General features: G+C 34.5%; 1 protein-coding gene across 1 annotated transcript in view; it reads left to right on the forward strand.

Annotated features, from left to right (window-relative positions):
• LOC128985282 (structural maintenance of chromosomes protein 3) overlaps positions 1 to 26,778 on the forward strand; it is a 96,374-nt gene that overhangs the window by 8,545 nt on the left and 61,051 nt on the right. Inside the window, exons 4-10 of the mRNA XM_054404676.1 lie at positions 1,573 to 1,712; positions 2,653 to 2,811; positions 5,555 to 5,666; positions 17,262 to 17,443; positions 18,060 to 18,305; positions 22,342 to 22,463; positions 24,035 to 24,142. Coding sequence (XP_054260651.1) covers positions 1,573 to 1,712; positions 2,653 to 2,811; positions 5,555 to 5,666; positions 17,262 to 17,443; positions 18,060 to 18,305; positions 22,342 to 22,463; positions 24,035 to 24,142 — 1,069 coding nt within the window. The remainder of the gene's footprint in view (positions 1 to 1,572; positions 1,713 to 2,652; positions 2,812 to 5,554; positions 5,667 to 17,261; positions 17,444 to 18,059; positions 18,306 to 22,341; positions 22,464 to 24,034; positions 24,143 to 26,778) is intronic.

A 26,778-nucleotide genomic window follows, 5' to 3' on the forward strand; every position in this document is an offset into this window, starting at 1 on the left:
ACAAATATAAACTTGGACATATAAACTTGGAAAAAAATGTGTTTTAAATGTAATATTGTTTATTTTTATTGTTTTACCTCAAATATGTAATAAAATCAAACTTTCATAATTATTTGCAAATCTACACAAATTAGGCTTTCCAACGGCCCATTAAGTAACAAAATCAGTCCGGTAGAAGTCTAGATTTGGTTGTACAAAGTTTAACAAAAATATATCTAAATCAGTATTTTCTCACCACTATAAATTTGGAGATCACTTACATTATTGCCAATATCTTTTAAATGAAGGGAAAATCGACCAAAGTGGATGTGATATTCTGAAAGAAAATAAAATTTACTACAAATAACTACTATGCATTTCTTGAAAATGCTTAATAAAGGCAGCCAAAAGCTGGCTACAAATAGAAACTTGAAAACAGCAAATTGAAAAAAGCAGTTTTTTACTTTTTTACCACAAAGATTTGATAAAATTACACTTTCATAATTATTTGCAAATCTACATGAGTTGGGCTTTCCAATGACCCATTAATTAACAAAATCGGTTCCGTAGAAGTCTAGATTTAGTTGTACAATGTTTAACAAAAAAATTCCTAACTCTGTATTTTCTCATTACTATAAATTCGGAGGTTGTTTACATTTTTTGTAAATAACTTTTAAATGGTGAGGAAATCGACTAAAGTGGAAGGTGATATTCTGAAAGAGAATAAAATTTCCTACAAATTGATACCATACACTTCCTGGAAACAATAAAAAAAGGCAACAAAAAGTCTCACACAAATAAAAAGTGTGAAAAACACCGTTTTCAATGTATTTCTTATGGAAAACGTGTTTTTTTGAAATTGTTCAACAAAAACAAATTTTCATAATTATTTGCAAATCTACACAAATTAAGCTTTCCAACAACCCATTAATTAATAAAATCGGTCCAGTAGAACTCTGGATTTAGTTGTACAAAGATTTTCAAAACTGAATTATATATAGAATAGATGAGAGTGTTGTTATCAAGGTTTCACTGTAGCAGGTGGGGCCTATTTCAGCCTTTTTTAGTATTATTTGGCAATACGGAAATTTTTTTATTCACTACATATTTTTAAACTAATATTCTATAAGTGTTTGAATTCCTAGTGTGGTACCTTAACTCCTAACCTCAAAATCTATGTGACTTCCGTGTCATCCGAGCATCCAAGATTCTTGGTAACCGAGGTAGCCTCAGTCCCCACAGCATCGGTTGATTGGTAGTGTAGGCTACTGTACTTAAAAAAAACGTTGATTCTTTAGATTGTTTACTTTTAAAAATAAGCTCCCAAAATGGTTAATACTGAACTGATATAAATTGCAGAAATGGGCTTGTACACAGTACGATCCTACAGGAAAACTATTACATGGCTCACGTACATTTTGTTGGATTTTGCTATTGAATATTTTGTTTGGCAACATTAAATTTACATTTTTTACAAGTTATAAGTTGATGTCCATGACTCAAAGACTTACTTAAGCTGTGAAACAGGTGTTTTTGCTGCAGTACCACAGTGATGTGCCAGGTAGTATTAGTTAACCTATGTATTTGCTACAGCTATTCAGTTTGTGCTGAGTGATGAATTCTCACATCTCCGGCCAGAGCAGAGACAGGCCCTGCTACATGAAGGCACAGGACCCAGGGTCGTTACTGCATATGTTGAAATCATATTTGACAACACTGACAACCGGCTGCCTGTAAGTAAACAGATCCAAAACTGATTGAAAATTATATTTTACTAATAGTGTTAAACAATTCCTTTGAAAGTTGTCCACTATTTAAAGTCTCTTAACAAGCTCTAGTTGTGGCCAAGCCAGCTAGTTAAAATCTAGCACTAGTACCATGTACTTAACTTCCCCATTACTATTCTAGCTAGTTTCTGTACCTAAGTGACGATTAGTCTTTTAGTAGCCAAAAACCATGTGAGGAAAAGTCTCCGGTTCCTTCAAGTATGAATAGAACTGCTCAGTTTCAACAGAAAACATCGGTGTCTTAGATATTGCTTTATATAATTTTACACAGGAGATTCAAAAGTTAAGAATAAAAATGTAGAGAATGCCGCAACTGCGGTGTGACGTAACATTCTTTCTTATATTATTTACAAACAAATATAATAAATATAACTTTTTTACTTTTTTCATGTAAAGAACGATTTTCTAAAAGTTTTGTATATCTTGGATTTCTAAAAAAATCTTTTGTATTTTTCCCAAGCCTCTAGTTTGGAAAAATGTTACAGGGGCCCATTATCTTTTTTTTGTCTTACAAGTAAACCGTTCTACAAAATTTTTTTTGGTAATTAATAATGATACAACAAAATTATCGGCCTTAGAAATGGTAGGGATTGTCATTTGCTGAAGTCGCAGTTTAACTTGTGTGTGATGATTATAAATTGAAGCATGAAATGTTAGGACTTAGGATGAAATAAGACAACAGAATACCATGATTAATTTGGTTGAGGTTACAGATTATTTCTAGGTTTATTTACTATTGGAATGTTAGAATATACCCATTATTATCGAGCAGGGCTCGAATATTAGATTATTCATTCAACTATTCAAACTTTAAAAAATCTGCACACCCCTAATTTATTGCATAAATTTATAATAGCTAAAGCTTTAAAATTTTTCATTACTTTAGATCGAAAAAGATGAGATTGTTCTACGTCGAGTCATTGGTGCCAAAAAAGACCAATACTTCCTTAACAAAAAGATGGTGCCTCGCTCAGATGTCATGAACTTGCTGGAATCTGCAGGCTTTTCAAGGTCCAACCCCTACTACATTGTCAAACAAGGAAAGGTAATACATTTTATTATTCTACATTTTAATTAGGGATGAAAATTCTTATTCACACATTTTTTTACACCTTATCAATTTACCTACTAGGTGAAACCCGTCGAAATCGACGGTTACTTTCAAGGCTTACGTTAATTCATCTAACTGCGATAAATTGGGTGAAATATATATATTTTGAGCATTTAGCATTGTTTAAAGAGTAATAAGTGTAAAAACAATAATGATATTAATTGCCAAATTAGGTTGATCATTCAATGAATAAAATATTCCCCATACCGTGCGTCATCGGAGTTATTATTAGTATGTTATATGGTATATCTTCCTTTGGAAGAGCGTTTAAATAGTATTAAAACCGTATTGATGGATCTTTTGTAGTTAAACACTTTCGTGATTTCATCAGTGTTATATGATTTTATTTCAAAAGAAAATATTTTTTTGGGAAGACATATTCTAACTTCTAAGGGAGGTATATCCGTTACAGTGTAAGTTTGATTTTTCCTTTGTCACGTCGCGTCAGTTCATATCGTACTTCTGTGCCAATGAATGAACCCTCTATCATAGTTTTGAGAAATTATTGATTGTGGGGTTGCTGTTAAAGCTGGAGTTCCTTGACATGGGGGATGTCAGTTAGTTGTCTCAGCCTTATCAATAACATAAAGTTGTCAATATAATCTCTGTACGCCCTACGGAATGTTAGGTGTAGTGGAATACTTGAAGTGAAGTTGGCTTTTATTCTTGTACTGTTAGGGGCCTCCTCGTTAATATGGTCGTGCGGCTTCATAGGCAACAAATAATGCAAATGACATAGCAATGGGACATTTCCAAAAAGCAAAAATACTGTAAATTGGCTGTTACGTATATATTGACGTTTACATATTGTTAATCAACGTATCCTATAAAGGATTTTGTGATTTAGTTTAAAAGGAATATGACCTTTCTGTCATGACAGTAGCTGCTTAAATAGTATTTCCTCTTTGTACCATCTTTGTAATATAGGCAGGTGCAAATAATTTGTCAAGATGGGTACCATTTTAGATAAAGTTTCTATGTTTGGATTTTATTAGACACGATAAGATCAAATATTTTTACATAACTATTTGATATGTGTAGAATAATATGATAAAATGTAGGCAAAAGTGGTGAAAAAGGCAGACACCAACCCGTACAATAGATATAAGATAGTTCAATAAGAAATAATTTAAGAATTGTTGTGATAAAAGGATTTTCCACTGATTTCGTAATGGAACGTTATATTGCAAAACATGACATGATAAAGAAGAAAATCAATTTTAAAATCAGAAAATAATATTGCAAATACTTATTTGGTAGAATTCAGTAACTCCCAATAAATGTGTGTTGTTTGAAATACAATTTAAAAATGAACAGCTGTTTCATTAAAACGTATTGTTCACACGGCCTAAATGTAAACAACTCTGTGGAGGGATCTTTAAAGGCTTCTGGGGCAGGGTCTTAAGGGATTTTGATTAGTTTTTCTTTTGATAAATCATCTACAGACTAAGACCTTTCTTTGGACACCTCTACCAAGTTTCTTCCAGCCGTTCTCTCAAATTAGTGGGGACAAAGTTTCCTATTAAATATTTAGATTCCCCCATGTTAATCTTATGGGAGAAACTCCAACTTTGATGGCCTGTGGGGCAAACCCCGAGGATTTTTATTACAGGAATTGGTGAAAGGGGGCGTCTTCACAAAAAATACTTTGTTTTAACACGTCGTTTGTCAAAATCCGTCCACAATTAACGGAGGAGTAGTGTTAAGTAGAAATCGCCTTCACGTATTATATATAAGGATACTGTTCTTGTGCATGTAATACAGGGTGGTCCAAAAAGAACTGACACATTTTAATATACATAGGTATTTATTTATCAAATTTTAACAACTAAAAAACAAGTTTTTGGTAATATTCAATAAATCTCAATATGGCCACCTTTTAAGGCTCTGCCGGCATTAAATCAAAATTTAGCATATCACACACCTTTACTACTTAATGTTAATGTTTGACGGGAAGTTGAATTTTTATATGGCGCCGGCAGACCCTTAAACGGTGGCCATATTGAGATTTATTGAATATCACCAAAAGCTTTTTGAGTTTTTCTATTGATACATATGTAAATGTTATCACGTACCGGTAGTTAAAATTTTGTAAATAAAAATTTATGTTAAAATGTGTCAGTTCTTTTTGGACCACCCTGTATTATTTTTAATTAAAGTTAATGGTTGAAACATATTTAGTTGGCATTAATGACATTAATTAATGTAATTATTTCAAACAGTAAGAATACATGAGTGTGCAAATTGTTTTTCCTTTCTGTACACTGCTTTGCAACAGATAGCCCAAAAATACATTTTAAGTTGCATTTTTAATTCTTTTGGGCTATATTTTTAGGCTAAAAAACAAGGCCACCAGAAAATGAGAAAAGAAATAGAAATGAAATTTTTTATGAATCTTCTTAGTTGATGTAACTTAAAATACAATTGATACAGTACTGTAAAAAAATTTTAAACTGTTTAGTGTTGGTGTGAAACATGCGGTTGCTTGCAGATTAATATTTAAAAGTATTTATCTAGGTGTGTTTATACCAATAACAAGTTTATTAATGTTTTGAGTTACCAATAAGCATTATGTCTGCTAACAACTAATCTTGGATGCATTTTCATAACTCATTTGCAAAATGAATACAAAAGGTTTCACCCTGAAAGTAGTAGGTTAAACCAAAATGGGTTTTAGATCAACCAAATGGCCACAGCTCCTGATTCTCAGCGCCTGAAGTTACTACGTGAAGTGGCTGGGACAAGAGTGTATGATGAGCGAAAAGAGGAGTCAACTGCTATCCTTAAAGGTAACTATACCGGGTGTCCGGGATAGAGGTATCAAGAAATAACTATAACTAAGATTGTGTGTACAAAGTTTAACGGTCATATTTCAAACACAATGCCTAAAAACAAAAACTACAAGTTTGGAAAATGCAATCTTTCCATGTGACCAAGCTAAATCATTTCTGACCATAACAACAACTTGGTCACTAATGTGAATATCAGATTATGTTTACCGAGAAGTCAGCTAATTGAAACACTAGTGTTGGCTTTAAATGCATAATATTGACGACAGTCATTATGATTTCGCGATTTTCAATTAACTGTAACTGTAATATTTAAGAATGGCCAGAAATGATTCAGCTTGGTCACATGGAAAGATTGCATTTTTCTTAACTTGTAGATTTTTTGCATTGTGTTTAAAATATGGCCATAAAACTTATAGACACAATCTTGGTTGTACTTATGACATGTTGCCATAGTTTTTTAAAATAAAAATAACTTTGAGCGAATTTCCCATATAGGGAATAAGCTATTACTGTAGAACTCATGGTAAGACCTAGACCCGGGACTGATTTAGGTATTTTTTTGTTTTGAGGTCCCTAGAGGCCAAAACACCATCCGTTCAAATTCATATATATAAATAGGCTATATATTTTTATATAGGCCTTATATATATGTGTGTCCTCCGATTTTGATGAAATTTGGTATAAACGTGTAAACCTACAGTTATTTGAACGAGTTCGCGAACCAGCATGATCGGACTATGGGAACGGGTATTTATGGGGGGTTTTATGGGGTAAAAGTTGGTTATTCCCATTTATGACCCTAAAAACAAAAAATTAGCAAATTATTACCAAACCATATTGTAGAGCTTAAAAAAAAATAATTTAGTATATTGAAGCATTACTATGCGCCTAATGGTTACGGAGAAAATTCCAAAATATTGTAAATTTAAAATTTCCATGTTCTTCAAGAAACCCATTGGCGCCAACTTACAAGCGTTACTCGTACAGCCGCTGCGGGCCCGGCGGCTGACTTACGAGTGCCGCTCGTGTCACCGCTACGCAGTGCCACTAGTTATTTAGTTATTATTATTTTCCCCCCATTTTGTTTCTTCTTAATTTTATGATGTTTATAAATATCTGGCTTCTTGTTTTGCATATTTACTCATCAATTTTGCAAATAACAAACAAGGTTTTGTTGCCATGGAAACCAGATATCACCCAAAATCAGCTGCGGGAAGGTAAAACAAACTTTTTTTTATCTATGTTATCTATATATATAAAATCCAATGTATGTTTGTATATTTGTATGTTTGTATATTTGTATGTTTGTCCTTTATGGACTCCAAAACCGCTATACAGATTTTAATGAAACTTTCAGGCATTATTAAGTATTATTCAAGGAAGGTTTGTGTGAAGTTTGGTGCAGATCCGTCAATAGGGCTCCGCCCCAGAGGCTCTGGAGTTTCCAATGTTAACCTTATGAGTACTGATATTTAAATGGAATTAAAGAATCTTAACAGCTGGTGCAACTAAACAATTTGATTCTGTGATGTTCAATAGCATTAAAAAGTTAATAGGTTTACCAACAGGGTGCAGCACTATACTTATTTTTAATTTATGAGAACAGCTAATTTGCAACCAAAAGGTGAGTGAGCGTAGCGAACAAACTTCAACCTGGAGGCGAGTTAGCGTAGCGAACGAGCTAACCTGAAGGCAAGTGAGCGCAGCGAACGAGCTCCAACCTAAAGGTGAGTGAGCGTAGCGAACGAACTTCAACCAGGACGTGATTGAGCCATGCGAACGAGCTCATCTTGAAAATGAACGAGCATGTGACATAAAACCACAATAGGACAGGACGACGTCTGTCGGGCCAGCTAGTTACTTATAAAAGTTAGAGGTGTGCGGATATCCGAAAAATCGGGTCGGATTCGGTTCGGTTCGGATACGGAGCCTAAATTGGATATACGACACTATCCGTTATATATCCGACTTTTTCGGATAGACAACATATTTTGACGTTTTGGACAGAAAACTAAATCTTCATAACCATCATTAGTTTCCCAGGACAAAATTACAGCAATACTTCCAACACAATGTAACAGCAAAGGACAAAGAAGCCGTATAATGCAATACCGATGTCTAGTTTATAGTCGTTATCGGCTGTTTTGCTTTACGATTAGATTCGTCTGGAACGAACAGACATAAAGCAGAAAAGAACTACCATGGTCAACTCGTGCTTGTCTCCTGATACTAGGGGCGCTATGCGTAATCGTTTTTTTTTACAGTACTGTTTTAAAGTATAACAATCTAGCCTACTTCTGTGCTGTTACGTAAACAATAGATTTAATGTTTCCCGAAAAAAGTCAGAATAGGAACAATAGAAAGGCAACACAATAGAAGGGTGGGAGGGGTTGGGCAATGACCTCGAAAGGATCCCGGGTAACGGGTAGCAACAGTGAGTTGAGTAGGCCTTGAGGGGGGAAGGGGTGGGTACGACCTTGAAGCTATATATAGACTTGCGCTACTTCCCTAAATCGAAAGGACTGGCGAGTGGTATTCCAATCACAGGACAAGATACGTTGTTTTTTGGGTTTTCATTGCCCGGTTTGACTTTGGATTGTCTTATTGTGTAGAAACTTTGAATAATCAAAAATAAAATTAGAACTAACCACGATTATTTGGCATTGATTGTGTATATTAAATGATTAAATGATAGGGGGGACCAGGGTAAATATACAAACTTTTGTCATGATTTGAATTTCAACATCAAAATACAATATTGCACAATCATGATGTTTTAGGTCATTGACCTTTATTATGCATCCGGTATTGCTGTTTCAGAAGAGAAGCACAATGATAAATTATAAATTGATATTCCCGTGGTTAAAAATAATTATTTTATAAACCTATAAAACAAAATTATAAAATCTTACATAAAGATAATAACAATAACAGCAATTGTAAAAAGGGTATAAAGATAACAACGTCATTATACTTTCTCTTTGTTCTTCTATTTCTTGGGTTTCCCTTCATCACGCATTCAACAAGTTGCCATGGTTACTAATCACCCATGTCGGTATCAGCTTTTGTGACATAGCGCACAGGAGGGGGTAAAACTTGTTGAAAATCGGTTAATTTTTACCTATTATTTAATTACCAATGTAATTTATTGGTACTGTATTAATAAATTGGCCGATTTTTGTCAAATTTTACACCAAATTTAATGAAATATCAAGGTGAATATCAATAAAACAATTATCACCAAATATTTTTATTCGTTTAAAAGATTGATTTGTGTATTGGGTTCCCCACTGAGTGCAGCTGAGTGGCACTAATGAGGGTTGAATTGCCTTGGGGGTGAACAATAGATGGCTTATCAGACCCGACCCTCCCCAGTGGTCTGTAAAAGCTTGTAAAAAAACGGCTGTACCGAAACTGCTACGACGTTTTATGATCATAATCCATACCGAAACTGCCACGCCAATTAGTGAGGATTATAAGGGTGTTTTTGAGAATGCTAGAAACACTGAAACTGCCACGGCGGATTCCTCAGGAAGGGGAGGTTGGTTTGGCAACGTGCAGGGAGAAACGGGAATGAGAATATCCCTCACTCATCACAGTGACGATTTTGAAACACAACACTTTACTTTGCTCATAACTTAGTTAAATGCTTTTCATGTCGCTACTTAAAAGAGGCCATACTAACTTTGTACTTATTTAAATCAAGTATCAATAGAAAATCCATTTAACTACCGATGAAGTCAGAAATAATTAAATAATATTGTTCTAAAGGATTAAGATTGCAATTGAATGTAAAATGTTTCTTACTAAATGTATTATATGAATGCTCTTAACCCGTTATAGTGAATTACTGGCGTTAAAGAACTCGATAAACACATATTTTATCATTAGATTTGAAGTTTTCAGTTTATAAATATACCAAGGTGTAGGTAGGCATCGTCAAAATTGCACAAGAAGAAACATAATCTAATGCAAATAATAGCACAACAGGATACGTGTCCTGAAGTACAAATAAAACACAATTGTGATAAATATGTTGATCATATTTGGCGAATTTATTGATTTCATCCTATACTATTAATATTTTGCAAAAAAACACTTAACCTCGCCGTAGCAGTAAACCCTAGGTATTTGTTAAATCTAATGTTATTTAAATGGGGAATAAATATGTCTTGTTTATGGACAATTTTAGTAAGAATCTAATCAAACAAATTGAAATTCACTTAGTGTGCAGGTTTGCTGCGGGCTGCGGTGGAGGTAATGTATTTAATTTAGAAATGGGCTGGGAATACCGTGAAAACATGCTTTTCAGCAATGAGTTGGAAATACTGCGCGCACTGCGTTCCAATTGTCTTAGGAATTGGCGTCGAAGTATGAGATCCTTTGTGATGACTAGAATACTCAGAATTGAGTTCGAGTCTGTCCAGATTTTGTTTAGTACGAAATACAAATAAAATACAAGACTAGGACAAGAAATATACAGATACAATTATACTTGTATACATAAGGCGAATAATGTGTAGGTTTACATTAATAATACCAGAAAAACTTCAAAATTGATAAGTATACATTTTAGATACGGTTGATAAAAAATAAATCCTAATAGCCTAGGCTACTTGTAGTGATAATTCAGGGTCACCTAATTCTGCCAACCTAGCAACCGGGAATAGCACGTGAATTTTAAGTATCAGGAAAAAGTCCATGAGTTGTAATTGAATTTAGTAAGACACCGGAAAATAAAAATGGTCAAATATTTGCCGTAAAATCCACCCGAAAACACAAAGCTTACACGTTTTGCGTAATCGAAAAACGCCATTGCGAGAAACTACTGTAGAAATGGCCACGAATATTGGCGCAATATCGATAAATCATCACACACTAAGCCGCGAGTGCAAGATGATCATTAATTTTTCGTCGATCGCAAAAAATAGTTACGGGTGTTAAAATAATCGCTGGAGATGAATGCGAATGTTGCCGCAATTGTGAAATCATCACCGGTCATCATCATTGCTGTCGTAGTTTACCATCACAGTTATTTCTACGTTTGATCGCTAGAAATTATCACGGATTTGGCCACGATCGTAACATACAATCACGGATGTTCGTTTAAGTTTCTTACGCCGATTCTTCATTTTTAGGCGTTTCCGTGATCGCAAGTAATAATCTCGGTCGTTTCTATGATCACAGAAAATTGTCACGGATGTTACGCCTGGTGGGAAATCAACACAAATTTGTTTCCCATTTTCTCATGTTTAATTAGAATGAAATGAGACTCGGTGTATGTTTTTGCATATTTATTTAGTAATATACCTCAATTATAAATTTCGTTTATTCACATATACAGGGCTGGGCAAAAGTATGGACATCACCAGTTAACTTTTTAATGGGTTACAACAAGAAAACAAAACTCTGTACACGTCTCTATATCACGCAAGTGAACTTTTTGTTGTATTCAAATTTTGTTCTTAAACCAAAAATGGGTTATTTTGGTGGCCCCATCGAGCGACACCTCATATTAATAGGCCATTAGTCGAAGAAATATATATCGAAGAAAGAATATCGACAAAAGCTAGAGGTATCTATCTAAACTCAACCCACTACAGTGACTGAAGAATGGTACGCGTTAAAATCGTTTCAGTTACTGTTACTCGTTGTTATATATATAATATGTGAAGCATTTTGCTCGACATCCTCCCCGATTTTTCTCTAGCAAAACCACTTATTAACACCACACTTTGTATAACAAAACGGTAGCCGTCTACTAACAACGCCGCGCCCTTTCTCTTCGTTTCAAATATCTTATCCTCCGTCGAAAGACAATCAACTAAGTATAACTAACACACCCTTACTACTAACTCTCTGAAGGATGGCACAAAACTGTTGAGAAATACGGAATTTGAAAAATATTACGCGAGTCAAGCTAATAGGAGGGCATTCCACTGAGATTCCACGTGAACGCCCCTCTGCAGACCATGGTTGGATACAGTATTTGTAGTTCTGCAACCTAGCGTCTTGGGCGAATAAAACTATTTTTGAATATTACAGTTTTACAGTATTATATTAGTATTTGATCACCTCTCGTGTAATTAAAAGCGTCGAACAGATCATATAAAATGCAGTGTTATAAAAGTGGTAAATGAAAGATAAAACTTGTTTCTTAGTGGTAAATAATTATTCATTAAAGCAAATATATTCTTAAGAGACGGAATAAATACTTATAAAGTAAATACTCTAACAGTCGCAACACTAAAAACTTAAATTAACGTAAAATAACTCCTAAAATATAAATACGAAAGGGCAAATCAATCACTTATTTTCCAATCAACGTATTATTGTGAAAGAAAAGGTTAAGACAGAAATGGGAATTTTGAGTCTCCCGTTTCTCCCCGTCTATCTGGGGAATCCGCCGTGGCAGTTTCAGTGTTCCTAGCCCTCTCAAAAACACCCTTATAATCCTCACTAATTGCCGTGGCAGTTTCAGTATGGAGCATGACCGTAAAACGTCGTGGCAGTTTCGGTGTCCCCAAAAAAACTATTGCACAAGCGTGACTTTGACATTGGGCTGCTTCAACTTTAATTTTTTCAAATGAACTGTGATGTTTCAAAATCAAAAACAATAATTTGGGACCATACTGCATAACAATATATAGGACTGCAATAGTTGTTGATACGCAATCCATTTTTAACAGACTAAGATTATATACTATTCAAATACAATTTAAAAAATCATCTTGGTAATTTATTTGGGGTAATGAAGTTATGTAGGCTAGTGTAATTCTCGGTTCAATAAGGTTCTACTGAGTTATGTTTAACAGTGAATAAGTGAAGAATGAAATTTATAAATTCAGGGATACACACCTTTTACAGAGTTATAAAGCCTAATTGCCCTAATTAACTTGCCCCAACATCAAATCTAGAGCCCAGCTTAGTGCATTAGTGATGTTTTCTAAACTTGGCAAACCCGCAGAATGCCACTTAATCCGTTCCAAAAACGTAAGGAATTACAATGTGAAAATAAACTTGAGATAGAACTCCTTGTCTTGTGAGAACCAGGAAACAACATAAAACATAACCTCAAGTAAACAATCCCAAACGTTTTGACATAAGTTCTGCTGAGCTAAAGTGTTGTGTGAAGATTTCGGCTTCTAGTGTACTTAATTCAAGCAACCAACTTGTGAAAATAGAAGTGTGATTTTCAAGAGAGAAAAAACTGTGGACGTGGCTAATTTGAAATTCTATATGATTCAAAATCGTCATTTAAGTTTATTTACACAGCTTTACAGTGTTTTATAGGTTCAAAATGCATATGCAGCTTATTATTAACTGCGCTGAACTATCCAAATCCGAAAATATCCGAATCCGAACCTCCCATTATCCGATTCTGTACAGGCCTAGCCAATTATTTGCACACCTTAGTTAAAAGTGGGACTTCTATATAAGCCTAGGTATTTATTTAATAATTACTATAGTCGCAACGTGACTTCTGTACAGGCCTAGCAACTGTATTTATATAGGATAGGCTACTGTTATCAACATTTGAAAATACTGAATACCTGCTTCGGAAATGCAGTTTCTATAATTTTCAATAATGAAGATTTTCTTTTGCTGTTATAAAGCAATATTTGCTACAAAACTAATAGAAATAAGAATCACCAAAAGAAATAGTTTGCTTGTATAAGGCCGACAGTAATAGTAATGCGAATCTGTGTACTGCATTATTAATCAATGCTTAATGGTGTTCATCGGACTGGCCTTTTCTTTTGTACTGTCTTTTGTAATTACAAGCAGTTACCCCAGGAACTGTACCTAGGCCATCTGCACATGTGCAAGCTGAGGTGCCCGTGGGTACACAATGTCGAGTCACATACGCTACGATTCTTTGTTTACATCTATGTTGTTATCTCGTAACCAACATGGCAACCCATAAGACTAATGTTAAACATTGCAAATTTTATTTCAGTCTAAAAGTGTACAGGTATTATCAAATTGAAATTTGTTTGTTTAGTAACATCAAAAATATTTGTCGAAATACCCCTGGTAAGTTTGGATTCAATGTGTTCAGCCGTTATTGAGTTAATTGATTACATAGTTTGCATAAGGTCCGATCTCAAAGAGCTTCGCTCGCTTCTCTCGCTTCGCTCGCTCCGCTCAACTAATGCTATTTAAATAGGGAATTAATGTGATATTTTTAAGGAGACATTTTAATGTAAATCCAATTAGGCAAATGGAAATTCGCTTAGCCTGCAGGTTTGCTGCGGCAGGGGTATTTTATATTGCACAAGATAGTTATTTCTTGATACCTCTTGCCCGGACACCTGGTACTTCTGGGATTCATTGTAATTTTTCAAAGATTCACCTGAAATCAATTATATGTTTAGTTTATTTTTGATGGATCGTTTGACACAAAAGGTAACTTAAACCATTTTATATTGCAATTTTCGATCCAGAGGCTAACCTACCATGAAATTATTTTTGAAGTTTTACACCCTTGTGTCTGCAACCTTGGACAACAGACTCCCTCTCTTTCAGGCATTTTGTGACCAGGAATATTAAGGGCAATTAAGAAATAGGAATAATATCTGCATGTGGTAAACGAAAGTAGACAGATAAGTGTGATTTGTTTTTAGCGAAGAATTCCCTATAGGGAATTAGCTATTACCATAGGTGGCACGGTAAGACCTGGAGCCGGGACCGATATACTTTTTCATTTTGATGTCCCTAGAGGCGAAAAACACTATTCATTCACATTTTTATATACGTCCATGAACAAAATTTAACAAAATTTTGTCCGATTTTGATAAAATTTGGTTTGAAGGTACAGTGGAACTTGGATAATTCGAACCTCAAGGGACCAGCTAAAAACTTCGAATTATCCAAAAATTCGAATTAAATAAGTTCTTATAACCAGGGCCGTAAACAATAAAAACACGTTTTAAATTCAAACTATTAACTTTATTGATACTATTTGAACATTAATTTATTGAATAATGCCTATTACAGTAATAGTATACAATAAAAATAACTTGCAATCGCTCAAACGACAACGAAATTATGTACAAAACTAAAATTAACTAACCTTAAAATGTCCTCAGCAATAGCTGAACTGCACGCAAACTTCACACGATTACCAATAGTCCAAAGCAAAATATTAAGCAAAATAGGCCCTATACAGGACAACAGGACAGAAATAGAAAAATATCGGCCAAAGAGAACTAAAAGTTTGGAGACCGTATTGACTGATTGTTAAACAAAAAACATATCAAATCTAATTTATTGTTTTACAAAAAAAGAAGAGATTTTGGCTTGTTTCTTTGAGTTTAATCTCTCGGCCATGATAAATGATTCTAAAACATCTAATGATTTAAACTGTACATCACCGACATCATTTCTGCTCTCCACAAATCGCCGAATTTCTCTCAGGTAGGTCATGGCGTCGGCTGCATTCGGTACTGGCGTTTCTTCTTCATCGGCCGGTCAAGATTTTTTCTTGACTCCTTTTTCCACTTCTTTGATCACAGCGACTTTTTCAGCTAATGTCAAAGTTTTATAAGACCCTGGTTTTTTCGATGAGGTTGATGCCATGATCACTACACAGTTACACTCACTAAAAGTTAATGTATACAGTAGTGCAGTACGGTACGTTAAAACTACAGTACTGTACACGTAATCACTTGAAACTAAAAGTCTAAGACAACAGCAAAACTACGTTAGGTAACGGCCTTCACGCAAACCGATACAGACCACGCACAATGCGACACTGAAAAGAGGTCAGTGGTGGTGGGTGGGAGAGGAGAAAGGGGAAGGGAGTGTAGGGTACAATGACCTGTAGGGCGGTGGCGGGAGGGGAGGTATGAGTCATCAGACTAAACGCAGGCGCGCGAGGGCTGGCACTTGTTCTAACGCAAACATTTCGTCAAATGTGGCTTGGAATATGTTTTTTATTTATTATTTTTGAATATATTTAGAGTAATAATTTAATGATTTGGCACTTAAAAATTCGAATTATCCAAAATAAAATTCGAATTATCCACGTTATTTTAGCATTGTTTTAATACAAAATGCTAGGGACCACGGGAAAAATTCGAATTAAAGAAGATTTCGAATTAAAGAAGTTCGAATTATCCAGGTTCCACTGTATAAGGCGGGATAAACTTGAATGAGTTTGCGATCCAGCATGATCAGACCATGGGAACAGTGTTTTACGGGGGGTTATATGGGGTAAAAATAGGTTTTTCTCATTTTAGCCCTCAAAACACAAAATTTCCTAATTTCTCTCTAGACCATTTTAAAGAGCTTTAAAAATAAATAATTTTGCATGCCAAAGTGTTTTTGTACATTGGTTACAGAGAAAATAAAAAAAAAAACTGTAAATTTAAAATTCTCATGTTATCCTTATGGAGAATATTGTAAAACGTTGAAGTCTGCTTGTTTATAAAAATATTTTGATCAAACTTGGCAAATTTATTCATTTAAATTCTTCTCATTAATATAAGACAAGATTTTCATTCTCATAATACAAGGAATAAACTACAGTTAGAAATAACAGCTCATAGACTTAAAAAGTGTAGCAATAGTCATAAACTAAACTGTATTAATTTTTTAATAAATTGCCTGATTCAGCCAGAACTGTATCCTTCAAGATATTCAAATCTAAATTATGTGAATGGTTGATCAGCAATCCTTTCTATGGCATCCATGAATTTCTTAAAACAAAAGTTGATATTGAATTTTGATGTGTATCTACATGATCCATATTCTCTAGACATTTCATATGTTAATTAACTAAGTATTTTTTAAACTTTGTATTTTATTTGTTAATTTGGAATGTTTTGTATGTGTTTTGACTATGTCTATTCCTTTGTACAAAGAAAGGTCAATGACAAATCTTGATTCTTGATTCTCTTGATTCTTGATTTGATACTAAGCTACTAATATTTTACTAAAATCACACTTTATTAGCCTCCCTGTAGCAGCAAACCTAGGTACTTGTTAAATAGTGGCGGTTCCAAGGGAGGGGGGCTATTGGGGCTAAAGCCCACCCCCCTTGGACCTTTAAAATATAAATTTAATCATAAATTTCAAAATATAAATGCAAAGGCAGGTTTTTAGACACAGTTATAGACATTGAAAGTGGCTTTAAAAAGTCGCCAAACTGCTTAAAAAATTGCTAATTTTCCGGGGGAGGACCCCCAAACCCCCCTCCTGGTTTGGTACAACCCCGTTAGCCCCCCCCCCTTTGACATGGTCCTAGAACCACAACTAACTGTCATAAAACCTTATGTTATTTAAATAGATTTAATTTAAAATCAATTCAGGCTAATGGAAATTTGCTTAGTCTGCAGGTTTGCTGCGGCGGGGGTATTTTATGGGTCTATAGGCTATGCACTGATGAACATTCTTAAAGATTGGACATCTGAAACATACAAAATTCTAATCAATCAGAGTTCTTGTCTACTGTTGCAGTAAATACCCCAAAAACATTAAGTAGGCCAAACTTGAGTTAATTATTTCATGCCCTGGGGCATAAGGTGGTTTCTGAATGTCCAGGTGTTTAAGTATGAAATTGATAAATGTTATCAATTTATTTTATAGAAACCGAAGGGAAAATTGACAAGATCCAAGAATTTTTACGCACTATTGAAGAACGCCTTAAGACACTTGAAGAAGAAAAAGAAGAGTTGAAAGAATACCAGAAATGGGATAAAATGAGACGTTCATTGGAGTATTGCATACATGACAGGGAGCTAAAAGATACAAAAAGAAAACTTGATGAGGTATATATATAAACAAAGTTATAATTGTTGTTAAAAGTAACAAATATAAGCCCTTTAAATAACTATATTTGTTAGGTTAAAATACTCTCAATGGCACTTGTGCTAGTCATGCTTAGTCAACAACCATTTATTACCTATTGCTGTTTATCCCATTGATTATCCTTATTTATTTATTTGTAGTATTTTTATTTTATAGATTGCATTGGACAACTTTATTCTGTTTATATTTCACGTCTTCTTATTTCTTTTCTTTTTTTAGCTCAATACAGTACCTCTTTATTCTTCCCAATCTTAATTTTCTATCTCCATCTGTAATAAATATCTCAACCATCATATTGGTTTAAAATTGAAGTTTACTGTGTTTGTATTCTACTAGGCATATTTTAAGTGTGCTTTTTTAGTTTCAGATTTTCTATTATGATTTTTAACCCTCTAATTTGTTTCCTTAGTTCAGCCACTATGTGATTTGGCTTTGTATATACCCCACAGCTATTTTCAGATTTTCCTGTTGATTCTTCTTTCAAGTGGTCTGTTAAGTTGTTCCAAGAATAATATACCTTTCTGTCATTATTTGCATTAATTATTTCAGTAAAATATGGTATATTTTTCTATTTAGCTTGAAGAAAAACTGAGTAACTTTGATGAAGATCAGAAGAAACTAACAAGTGAGCTTAAGTCAGCCCAGGAAGCCGCTAAGAATATTGCTCGCAAGTTGAAGGAGGCAAAGAAAGAAGTTCAGATAGCAAAAGAAGAAAAAGAAACTCTCAATGTTGAACAGCAACAACTTTTCAAAGACAAGACTAAATTGGAACTAACCATTAAAGATCTCTCGGATGAAGTCATGGGTGATGATAGATCAAAGGTAAAGTTGTATTCAATTTCACATTACTTTGAAGTGTTATGAGTAAAGGAGTTTCGGGCGGATCTCTTATGTGCACTAAGCTTCTGTCAGGTAGAAATGTTTTCTCGTTTGCGCATCAAGCCCAGAGGGGCCCACAGGTATCCCATCAGGCAAATCTTGTTTGCGCTTTTTGGCGGCACCTTTTGTAAAATATATCCTTTTGTACTTGTAAATATGTGGTTTCCCTGGACACTAAATTAAAACACCTAGCTCATTAAAATAAAAAGGGCAAACTGAATTATAAAACTCAACACTTTTAATTGAACCAACTCAGAAGACATAGGCTAGACTATTTTTGTTTTTAACAACACATTTAACAATTTAACCATCTGGTATTCATCATTGAAGTATAACATTAAAAACAGACATGTGGCAAATATTAAATTGCACTCAACAGTACTCAATGCTGTTTGTAATTCCTGCTCTGTCGTATAAGTAGTTTGAGTCATCTAACATGCAGAGTTGAATGGGTCAGAGTTGTGACTTGCAGATGCTTTCTTATTGAATATCACACTCGATTGTGAACTAACCATCTACGTTATCGTAGTACCCACTCATTATACGATGTCACACCTAAGTACTATATTAATCTTAATATTTTCTATGGCTGTTCTCTAAATATTCTATTATGGGCTTATTAAAACATTAAACATTATACTCAGTATATTTGGTTAACCCCATAGATATGTAAACATATTTATAATTAACAAAAGTCAACTTGAAAAAGAGTATATTATATATATAGTAGTTTCAATATTATACATGTAATTGAATTAATTATTTACAAACAAAACAAGAACTATAAACATTAATACCTTACCCTATATTTACATCTTATTTTTCAATACTATAGTTCGGCCGCTTAGAAAACGACCTGCACACTAATGCTAAACCAATGCTAGAAAAGGTCGCTTTCTAAGCGGCCGTACTATAGCTCTATACCCCACACATTTGATAAAGTCCATACGCCCAATTTTATTCTCTCCTAACTGGAAAATTTTTTGTTTGTTTTTTGTCACGGCTGCGATGTCAGGTGGTGGGGTTTGCACTATTCATGATTACATACACAAGTCTATTTGAATTGATTTCAAACATTTGACAAATTTGAAAATGTTTGGGTGAGGCAATGCACAAACAGCTTTAAATTTGGAGTGAAACCCCTCACACGCGTTTGTTGTCCTCCAGAGGCTTGCAGTCGCCCATGCCCATACAGCTGGAGGGGAAGTCGCATTTTGTTCGTCGACGTAAACCTCGGTAATATTCAGTCAACAAACTTCTTGACCTATAAAATTATTCATAAAACTAGTTAATAACATTTTAATCAATTAACACAATTACACAGACATTCACATGAAAGTATATTTAAACATACAATATTGCAATAATGAACGCACATATTGGATATTCGTATGTAAACGATTTTATGATGTATTGCTAAGAAAATTAATTGAAGAAGATTGAAGGGGTTTTCTGTTTTTAACCAGTAATTAAATATGTAAGCATTCAAATATTATATTTTTACTATAAAGCCATGAATTTTTTATATTCTAGACTGATCTATTGGAGCCAAACAGTGAATTTATATAAAAAAAAAAAATATTTTTATACCTGTATTTAAAGCTCAGGTGCACCAGCATCTCCTTCCCTTTAGTCCTTGTCACTCTCTCCATCCCTTCTAGCTGATAACTGTCAAACTTGCCAAATACGCACTATACAAGTAGTTTTGAAGAAGGTGTCACTTTTGGAATGTTAACGTTAATAGGTTTCCAGTCTCTGCCAATCGTGTGTATGCTCTGCAGGGTAGAAATAAATGTAGGCGCAGGCGATTGGCATATTTGCAAATATTTATCCAGGGTTTGTTAACAAATAGATGTCTAGCGGGGAATACCATCACGTTAGCTACCTGGCCCAATGAAAGCGTAAACGAGATCGGGATTAAGTGACCCTTTCCCCCACTTCCCTTTCCCTTTTGGACGGTCCGGATTAGTGCGCAAAAGCAGTACGACCGGAGTTTCAAGTAATCATTTAAGTATTCATAGAAATTAGAGATTGATTAGTTAATTATAATTTGTTTACCCTTGAAAGCGAGTTTAAGTTTGGTAACAACTGTAGCTGTGAACTAGCATCAGCTGACTAGTGTCCTTTATGTTTACGATTTTGGATATTTCGGTTGTCATGGTGACTAATGGGTGTTGAGTTGAATTAATGTTTAGAGAAGGTTCGTTTTGTTGTCCTGTTTTTTAAAGTGTAAAATATAACTAAGTTGTAGAAAGTTCTGAAGAGTTTTATTTTCCCACAAGCTATTTCGGCCATTCCGAGAAGTCTCCTTCGCCATCATACAACTTTACCAAATCCGAAAATCTTGTACCGTTTCCAGACATGCCGAATAAAGAAGATCGTATTAATCACGGATTCAGCGACAGTTCATGCTTGGGTGTCATCTATACTGACGGGGGACCGTCCTATCAAAACACATGGGTTAAGTGAAGTTTTGGTTAGAAGACGATTAAGCCTATTTAAAGACATTATTTTGGAATGCGGTCTCAATGTACAAATAGAACTCATTAAGTCACAGTTCAATAAAGCAGATCTTCTTACAAGAGTGCCAAAAAAATGGTTAGCAAGAAACGAAGAGACTAGCATTGCACTTGTGTGTGAGAATGAGAGTGTGGACCAAAAGACATTGGTGAAACAGGTTCATGACTTGCATCATTTTGGTGTTAACCGTACTTTATTCACCGCCAGACGGTGTCACCCAGACATTAACTTTACCACAAAAGTTGTTGAAGAAGTTGTGAAAAGTTGTAAAGAGTGTCTGTCAATTGATCCATCCAGCATCAAATGGGAGCCTGGGTATTTGGATTGCCAGAACAATTGGTATAGGCTTGCCATTGACGTAACACACTATGGTCAAAGCAAGTTCATGACCATTGTGGACTGTGGTCCAAGTAGGTTCTGCATTTGGCGCCGAATCCCAAAAGAGACGAAAGATCAGATTTCTAAAGTGTTGTTGGAATTGTTTACTGATCGAGGGCCACCACTTGAGATTTTGATGGACAATAGTGCAACATTTCGATGCGAAGAGATTACTCAGCTCTGTGATAAATGGGGTATTAAAGTCGTGTTTAGGTGTGTCAACCGGCCAAGTGGAAACGGGATAGTTGAGCGAAACCACAGAACAATCAAGCGTATGGCCGCAAGAACTAAAGGGAGTATCCAAGAAATGGTCTATTGGTACAATTTGACACCTAAAGAAGGATTAGGTGGCGATTCATCGCCGAGTTCCCAGATTTTTTCGTACCAATGGCGATGTAAAGGTGAACCTGTAAAAGGTGAAGTGTATGAAGGGTCACATTTTACAGTAGGTGAACGTGTGTATGTCAAGCCGCCAAACCCATCCTGTACTTCGAGATGGAAGGAAGGAGTGGTTACTGGACAGTTTTCACCCAGAAGTGTTGAAGTAAATGGCAGGCCTCATCACATAGCAGATGTGCGAAAAGTAGTTGAAAGTAAAAATGAAAGTGTAAGTTGTGTCGGCACCTCGAGGGCGTGTGGTGGTGTTGACACCACGGGGGCGTGTAGCTGTGAACTAGCATCAGCTGACTAGTGTCCTTTATGTTTACGATTTTGGATATTTCGGTTGTCATGGTGACTAATGGGTGTTGAGTTGAATTAATGTTTAGAGAAGGTTTGTTTTGTTGTCCTGTTTTTTAAAGTGTAAAATATAACTAAGTTGTAGAAAGTTCTGAAGAGTTTTATTTTCCCACAACAACCATTAAAAATTCCCTTCCAATAGATGTTGTTCTTTGCAGGGACAGGAAATTGAAATTAATGCTATCGATAGATGCAAATTGCAACAATTTCATGTTGATATTGAGATAAATACATTTTAAATCTACCTGAATGACTGTTTGTTAATGTTAATATTTTAAAAGGCCTACATGTACCCCCTTGGTTTTTATATTGCTTAAACATTGTTTCCTATATATTTTTTTAGGATCGAGCTGAAAATGAGCTTCGAAAATTGACTGAAACAATCTCGCAAAAGGAGGGCGAGTTGGAAAAATTAAAACCTCTTTATGAAGCACAAAAGAAAAAGGAAGAGGACTGCACTCGAGAGTGAGTATTTGACTCATAAATTTTTGTATCTAAACTAAAGGAGGGTAAGTTTATTTTTTTTTATTAATATTCACTACAACTAACTACTACTGCAAATTGTAGTTGAAAGCTACTGGTTCTAAAAAGCTGGCTCTTCTCTACTGCCAAAGTCTCCACTTAAGAAGGTCACCACTTACAGTTGGTTTCATATTAAATTTAAATTGAATAGGTTTTATCCATTTATTTCTTACTGTAACTTTCCTTTAATTAATATATTTTTGCATAGTGGCTGAATTTATGATCTTCACTTTTTTGCTTGCTATGTCAATAGACACTGTTGACCACGTGTTTATGAGAAGATGTTTTGACGAGGCTAATTGTTGGGAAAATTATTCCAAGAAAAACTATGATTGGGTATAACTGTTTATTTATAAAGGATTAAATTTAACCATCCGGAGGCCAATCCACCATAGAACTGTGTACTTTGTAATTTAACTACTTCTATGAACATTAATGTCATCATTAATGATTAAATGTTCAGTTAGTTATACATTTTATAAAGCCAATTTTAATTTTATGTAATCACATTAGCATAAGATATTTGTTACTATTGAAATTAAATTCAAATAGAAATTGTAATTAAACATAAACGGTCACTGAGTGACAATAGTACAAGGTAATTCTTGTCTGACTTCAAACAAATGAATACTTTCGACTAGTGATGGGCGGATCCAAGAAAATGTCGGTACCGGATCCAGATCCGGATCTTGAAAAATTCGGATCCGGATCCAGATACACACTGTCATAAGGGCTTGTTAAAAAAACGTAATTAACAGAATGCCAATTTAAATCATACTGTTTAAAATTAAATTGGTAATGTTTAAAGGTTAATATATCTTATATATAGAGTAATCTCCAGTTGAGCCCATAATCCCTCATTTTTTGGGGACACTACAACTTTTTCAAATCTTAAAATGAAACTATTAGTTGATGATATTAGTTGGGCAATGTCACAGTACTGTATATTACGACGTCAATAACCTGTATGGTGTAAAATCGGGAAAAATCGGTCTTTTACATGGATACAGACAGCTTTGTGTTGGTAAAAAAATCGGGGGAAATCGGAAAAAATCGGATCCATCAAAACCGGATCCAGCCCAAGATCCGGAATTTTTTGGATCCGATCCGGTGCCGGTACTAGCTCGGATCCGGTAGTCCGATATCCGGATCCGACCATCACTACTTTCGACAATTATATCTAACCTGTTCAGGATTTGATATTTGCCTTCAAGACTTTTGGTACCCATCCTTTAATAGGAATTTCTGAAAAATAAAATTACGGTAGCCTAGAAGCTATAAATTAAATCAAAATTGAAGAATTCAGGCGAGTCTGAAATTTTTTATTGAGTTGAACTTGAGTCAAACGTTTTTCAGTTTGTAACTATGTTACACTAAGAATAATTTACTAATACTATTGTAATTAACTTACTATCCAAGTCCTTACATTCAATTACATACCTACATGATTTTCTTACAAACAAAAAAACTTGATGGTATTTTCTTACAAATTAAATTGTTTTCCATATTTTCAGGCTTGCCCTGAAAGAACAAAAGAGGAAAGAACTGTATGCAAAGCAAGGAAGAGGAAGTCAGTTTACATCAAAGGCTGATCGTGATAAATGGATTGAGAAAGAGCTTAAGTAAGTATAAAGGTTATTAAAACAATAAGAACTTTGCAAATATTATTACTAATCTTTCATGACTTTTAGTGTCTAAAACGACTCATCAATTGAGCACTGCTCCTTTAGAAAAAGACAACATGCATGACCCACAGAGTGGAGCATGGTAAATTTATATTTTTAAATTCACACTGCAACGGCACTGACGGTTGAAGAAAAGAGCGAGTGGTCGTAGTTTACTGTATAAATAAATCTTTATTGTCACATAATGTTTATAAATATAGCAATGATCTTTTATTGCCTTTTTAATACCTGATCTTTTAACAAGAAATCACGTTTCAAAAAGTTAAAACCGTGGATAACGTCAGACCTAATACATCAAATAAGAGTAAGAGACAAATTAAGTAAGCAAGTCAAAAAGCAGCCTTTTAATAACAAACTTATTACTCGATACCGAGAAATTAAAAATAGTTTAAGTGTTTCATTGAAGCTGACAAAAAGAAACTATTATAGAAATAAACTAAACTTGACCGGCAACAACCCTAAAATGTTTTGGGGCATAATCAATGAAATATCTGGTAGAAAATGTAAAAAAGATTCCTTTCCTATTGATAAGTTTGTTCCAGCAGACCAGATATCTCCAGCACAATGTCTAAGAGTTGCCAATGATTTCAACAATTTTTTCTCCTCTGTAGGCTCTAATTTAGCAATCTCCATCGATTCAAGTGGGGACCCAGTTGTAAATGACAATGACTTTGCCCATGATTGTACATTTACACTTCACACAATCACTGAACCCGAACTGCAACAATACATTTACAGCCTACGCGGTGGGTCAGCACCTGGCTGCGATGGTATCTCAGCCGAAGTCCTGAAAGCCAATTTCCATTTGTTTAAACAACCACTCTTACATATAGTAAATTTAAGCATTTCATCAGGTACATTTCCGGAATGTTTGAAACTTGCTAAAGTTTTTCCTCTTTATAAATCCAATGAGTTTGCCGATATGAATAATTACAGACCAATATCTCTCTTGAGTGTATTTGCTAAGTTAATTGAGAGAATAGTAAAAGATCAATTAGTTATATTTCTTCAAACAAACAAAATTTTGAGTGATTGTCAGTATGGGTTTCGCTTGGACAAAAACATTTCAGATGCACTTTTTGACATTAATAGGGACTTAAATTCGGCAATTTCAGATAATGAACATCCAATATTAATATTTTTAGATCTTAAAAAGGCATTTGATTCAGTTGATCGATCTAAGCTTTTTTCCAAATTAGAAGCAGTTGGCGTAAGGGGTAACACACTTCAATGGTTTAAAAGTTATCTGTCTCAAAGATCTCAACTTGTATCAATACTTAACACCAACAGTAATATTGAACACGTTAACTATGGTGTAGTTCAAGGCAGTACACTTGGACCTGTTTTATTTTTAATATATACAGGGTGGCGCAAATGGATCGGGTGGTTTTAAAATACTTGTCAAACTGTCAATTTTAAAGGTATTGGATTGAAATAAAGTGCAAAACGTGTAGTTACAATGGAAGTTTATTGACAAAAAATTAGTTAAGTTAGTTTTTAAAAATTACATCCATCAAATGCCTTCCTTCTCGAGCGACGCATTCTTGGAGTCGGTCCTTGAGGTTCCGCATTGCTCGCTCAAGCACATCACCAGGATTTGATGTGATTTCGTTTTGATTATCAGCCTTCAACTCCTGAATGGTCCGGGGTTTGTTCATGTAGACCCTTGCTTCAGGAGTTGAAGGCTGCAATTCACAACGAAATCACATCAAATCCTGGTGATGTGCTTGAGCGAGCAATGCGGAACCTCAAGGACCGACTCCAAGAATGCGTCGCTCGAGAAGGAAGGCATTTGATGGATGTAATTTTTAAAAACTAACTTAACTAATTTTTTGTCAATAAACTTCCATTGTAACTACACGTTTTGCACTTTATTTCAATCCAATACCTTTAAAATTGACCGTTTGACAAGTATTTTAAAACCACCCGATCCATCTGCGCCACCCTGTATAAATAATATTTCAAAACTTAATATTTTTGGTAAGCTTTTCTTATTTGCGGATGACACTTTAATTTTGAACAGCGGAAAAACTTGGCTTGAGGCCCGCAACAAAGCTTTGCACGACCTAATGGAAACCAATTTATGGTTAAACCAGAATATACTCTCTTTAAATTCATCAAAAACTAAGTTTATGCCAATTTCTTTAAGTTTAAAATCTGATTATAATCTAGAAAATCTCGTCATTCACACCTGTGGTGATTACCTCGACGCCAACTGTACATGCGAATCTATTGAAAAAGTAGATTCATTCAAATATTTAGGAGTGGTCTTTGATTACCGTCTTAAGTGGTCTAGTCATATTCAATATTTAAACAGTAAAATTAGAAAATATATCTATGCTATTGGTCAGCTGAATCAGATTCTAAATGAAAGTGAAATGAAATTAATGTACTATGCTTTTGTTCAATCACTTTTATCTTTCGGAATAATAAGCTGGGGGGGTTGTTATAAAAGTATTTTAGAGCCATTAAACATAACACAAAAGTTAATATTAAAAATTGGTTTTGGGAAGTGCAGGCGTTACCCATCTGACACTCTCTTTAAGGATGTGTCAGTTTTAACGATCAGACAA

Source organism: Macrosteles quadrilineatus, unplaced genomic scaffold (genome assembly GCF_028750875.1).
Source record: "Macrosteles quadrilineatus isolate MER2022 unplaced genomic scaffold, UCM_ALF_1.0 Scaffold_1__1_contigs__length_201487025, whole genome shotgun sequence".
Classification (NCBI taxonomy): Eukaryota; Metazoa; Arthropoda; class Insecta; order Hemiptera; family Cicadellidae; genus Macrosteles; species Macrosteles quadrilineatus.